General features: G+C 38.5%; 1 protein-coding gene across 1 annotated transcript; it reads right to left on the bottom strand.

The window, feature by feature from the left end:
• Window positions 1-860: 860 nt before the first annotated feature.
• Window positions 861-1,879, bottom strand: LOC129647163 (olfactory receptor 2B2-like). The gene has a single exon (XM_055574369.1). It carries the CDS (start codon window positions 1,821-1,823, stop codon window positions 861-863), a length of 963 nt encoding a protein of 320 aa, XP_055430344.1. The 5' UTR covers window positions 1,824-1,879.
• Between the last annotated feature and the right edge of the window lie 1,517 nt (window positions 1,880-3,396).

The raw sequence follows: 3,396 nt of genomic DNA, 5'->3' as shown, positions 1-3,396 counted from the left end.
GATGAGCTCTGAAGGCCATGTGGAAGAAGTATAAATTATAATCTATGGTACCTAAGGGAGCTAACATAAGGCTTTCTTCTTACATAAGAAAAGTGCATTGAATAAGCAATGAATGTCATTATATACTGTGCTAGTTTTATGATTTAGATTCTAATTGCTTTAGGGATTAAAAGGAGACAGATAACATAGATGGTAGGGGAATCATGAAAAAAATTCCAATAAAGAGTGTGTGATTCAGGTCTAAAATGTAGCTACAAATTTATTTGGTAGATGGAATAGGATAAGATACTTCAATTTAGGATAAATGGAAAGTATAGACATGAGAGAAGATCCAGATAAAACTGTGGAAGTAAAATCATTGTGGAACCCAAATATTGTGTTGATGTGGGAATAGTGTTAAAATTTAAGCTATTATCATTAACTGTATATCTATAAGAGGAGGGGGCTTTGTATGGCTTTATGGACTTCTGTTCTGTCTCCTGTAATTAAGAAAATATTTGTGGTGTGTGTAAGCATATTTGAATGTGTATAAAAATGTTATGGTTCCTAAGCTTTTATTCTAGACTCACAGAAGTTTAAGAATCTTTACCAAGTACACAAGCCAGTGTTATAAAGCCTGAGACTTTAAATATTTCAAGCTTACACTATTTTAGGGGATCATAATGCACCAGGACTTGTGCAATGACTATAGGTAGACAGTAGGAAATAAGTGTAATTTTTTGTCAGTGATATTTTATTTGAAGAAGTTCATGATAATAGTTCTAACAGTAGTCAGACTAAAGCAACTTCAACATATTTCATTTAACTTAAATTAATTTTATTAAATTTATTAAATTATTAAAATAGTAAACTTCAAGGCTTTAACAAGGCCTATTACTTGGATATTTCTTGATTAAGAGAATCCTTGCAATCAGCCTCTTAAATGCGCCCTTTACATCTTTGTTCCTAAGTGTGTATATAAGGGGGTTCAACATGGGTGTGATGATTCCATAGAAAAGGGATACCATCTTTCCCCTGTCCTTGGAGGCAGGGGATGGTGGTTGCAGGTACATATAGATAGCAGTGCCATAAAAAAGAGACACCACTATCAAATGGGAGCCACATGTTCCAAATGCCTTTCGCCGACCTTCCACTGATTGTATTCTCAACACTGCTTGGACAATAAAAGCATATGATATCAGAATGAGTGTCACAGGTATTAGAAGGAATAGCACACTGATAAAGAATAGTTCAGCTTCATTTGCTGTTGTGTCTACACATGACAACCTGAGCAGAGCAGGGACTTCACAGAAGAAGTGATCCACTTCGTTGTGGCCACAGAGTGGCATCTGCAGGGTCAAGGTGGACTGCAATACTGAGTTGCTGAAGCCACTAATCCAGGACATAGCTGCCAGCTGGAGGCAGAGCCTTTGGTGCATGATGACGGAGTAGTGGAGAGGCCGACAAATAGCTGCAAACCTATCAAAGGACATGACAGCCAGGAGGAGACATTCAGTGGAACCCAAAGCCAGGAAAATGAAAAGTTGTGCCACACAGCTGCCATAACTAATCACCTTCCTGATGCTGCATATGTTTACCAGCATTTGTGGAACTGTACTTGTGGTGTAGCAAAGGTCCAAGAGTGAGAGATTGGTAAGAAAAAAATACATGGGAGTATGGAGCTTGGAATCCAGACGGGACACAATAATTATTGCTAGATTGCCCAGGATGGTCAGGATATAGGAAATCAGGAACACCACAAAGAGTGGAAGCTCCAGCCATGGTCGATCTGAGAAACCTAAGAGGATGAACTCTTGGGGGACACTCTCATTGATCCTATTCATGTTAAATGGTCAGCTCTTGGTTCTCTGGAATACAAAAAGTAAGTTAACAAGCACATTTATTTACTGTCAGTTAGTTATAAGCATTTTGCTAATAGTTTGTATAAACTTATAGAATGATGCTATTAATAATGTGAAAATATATTGACAAAAATATACATATTTATCTTTCCAAGTATTTCAAGTGTTTCTATTTTTAAGTGTATTAGCAAAATAAATTTCAAAAATTTTAAAGTATCATCAATTTCCATATTCATAGAACTTATTCTTTATAAAATATCAAAATTTGATCTCACTTTTTTCTACCCTGGGTACCTACTATTAGATAGATATAGACACAGTTCCTGCCATTTGAATGCATTCTGTGCATGCCTGCTGAGTCACTTCAGTTGTGTCCAACTCTTTGCGACCCCATGGACTGTAACCCGCCAGGCTCCTCTGTCCTTGGGATTGTCCAGGCAAGAATACTAGAGTGGGTTCCCATGTCCTCCTCCAGGGGATCTTCCCAACCCAGGGATCGAACCCACATCTCCTGCATCTCCTTCTTTGGCAGGTGAGCTCTTTACCCCAATCGACATCTATTTTCTCCTAATGCCAATGAGATTCCCTGTTTAAAAATTGTGTAAATTAAAATTAATTAAAATTGTGTAAATTTCACACCCCTCCCCCCCAAAAGAACATGTAGAAAGTATCAATAATGGACACAACTGAGAACATATATATTTTTTTTATTTGAGAAGCTCAGAATTCATAAGGGATTATTTAATAATCTGGAACTAGACTTGGGCTCATAGGCTACCTTGACTAATTAGTTACATTACACTGGGAATGTTTCTTATCCTCTGATCTTCATGTTCTTCACTTGTGAAAATAATCCTGCCTTTTTAGGTTGTCTTGATATAAAACATATACACACATTGTTTAGTCTAGACCTGGCCCTTAGATACAGAGCAGTGTGGATGAAAGAAGTTAGAGTGTTTCAAGGTCTCTGAGGTTGCTCAGAGAGGAGTTACTTATGGTTTATAAAACTATAAATTTTCTAAGTTTACTAGTGAAAGATGGTTCTGCCAGTTGAAAACTCACCTTCCTTTTTCCTCCTTAGCCCCCAAACTATCAACCCTCAAAGTAAGGATCCTAGTAACCACCTGCTGTGAAGTATAAATGTGATTTTTCAGTGAAAATTGGCTGGCATAGTGCCTGGCACATAGAAACACAATTATGTTAGTCAAAGTATGATAGTGATGTGGGAACTCGGAGACACTTTGCCCAGTCACTTCAGTCATGTCTGACTCTGCGATCCCATGGGCTGTAAGCCTGCCAGGCTCCTCTCTCCATAGAATTCTCCAGGCAACAATACCAGAGTGGGTTGCCATGCCCTCCTCCAGGGGATCTTCCCAACGCAGGGATCAAACCTGCATCTCCTGTATCTCCTGCATTGCAGGCATATTCTTTACCTCTGAGCCACACAGGAAGCCCTCCTGAGATGTTTTAAGCAAAAGCTATTCAGCACCCTGAATTTCCTAAAACTGCTGATATGTCAGTTCCACCTGCTAAACATGTATTCATCCTGAAGAAA

The sequence above is a fragment of the Bubalus kerabau genome, chromosome 3, assembly GCF_029407905.1.
Source record: "Bubalus kerabau isolate K-KA32 ecotype Philippines breed swamp buffalo chromosome 3, PCC_UOA_SB_1v2, whole genome shotgun sequence".
Classification (NCBI taxonomy): Eukaryota; Metazoa; Chordata; class Mammalia; order Artiodactyla; family Bovidae; genus Bubalus; species Bubalus kerabau.
The sequence above is the reverse complement of the archived record's forward strand: the minus strand, read 5'-3'. Positions and strand labels throughout refer to the sequence as shown.

Bases quoted from the DNA above. Each gene is read 5' to 3' on its own strand.
- LOC129647163 (XM_055574369.1), bottom strand. From the start codon at position 1,823: ATGAATAGGATCAATGAGAGTGTCCCCCAAGAGTTCATCCTCTTAGGT.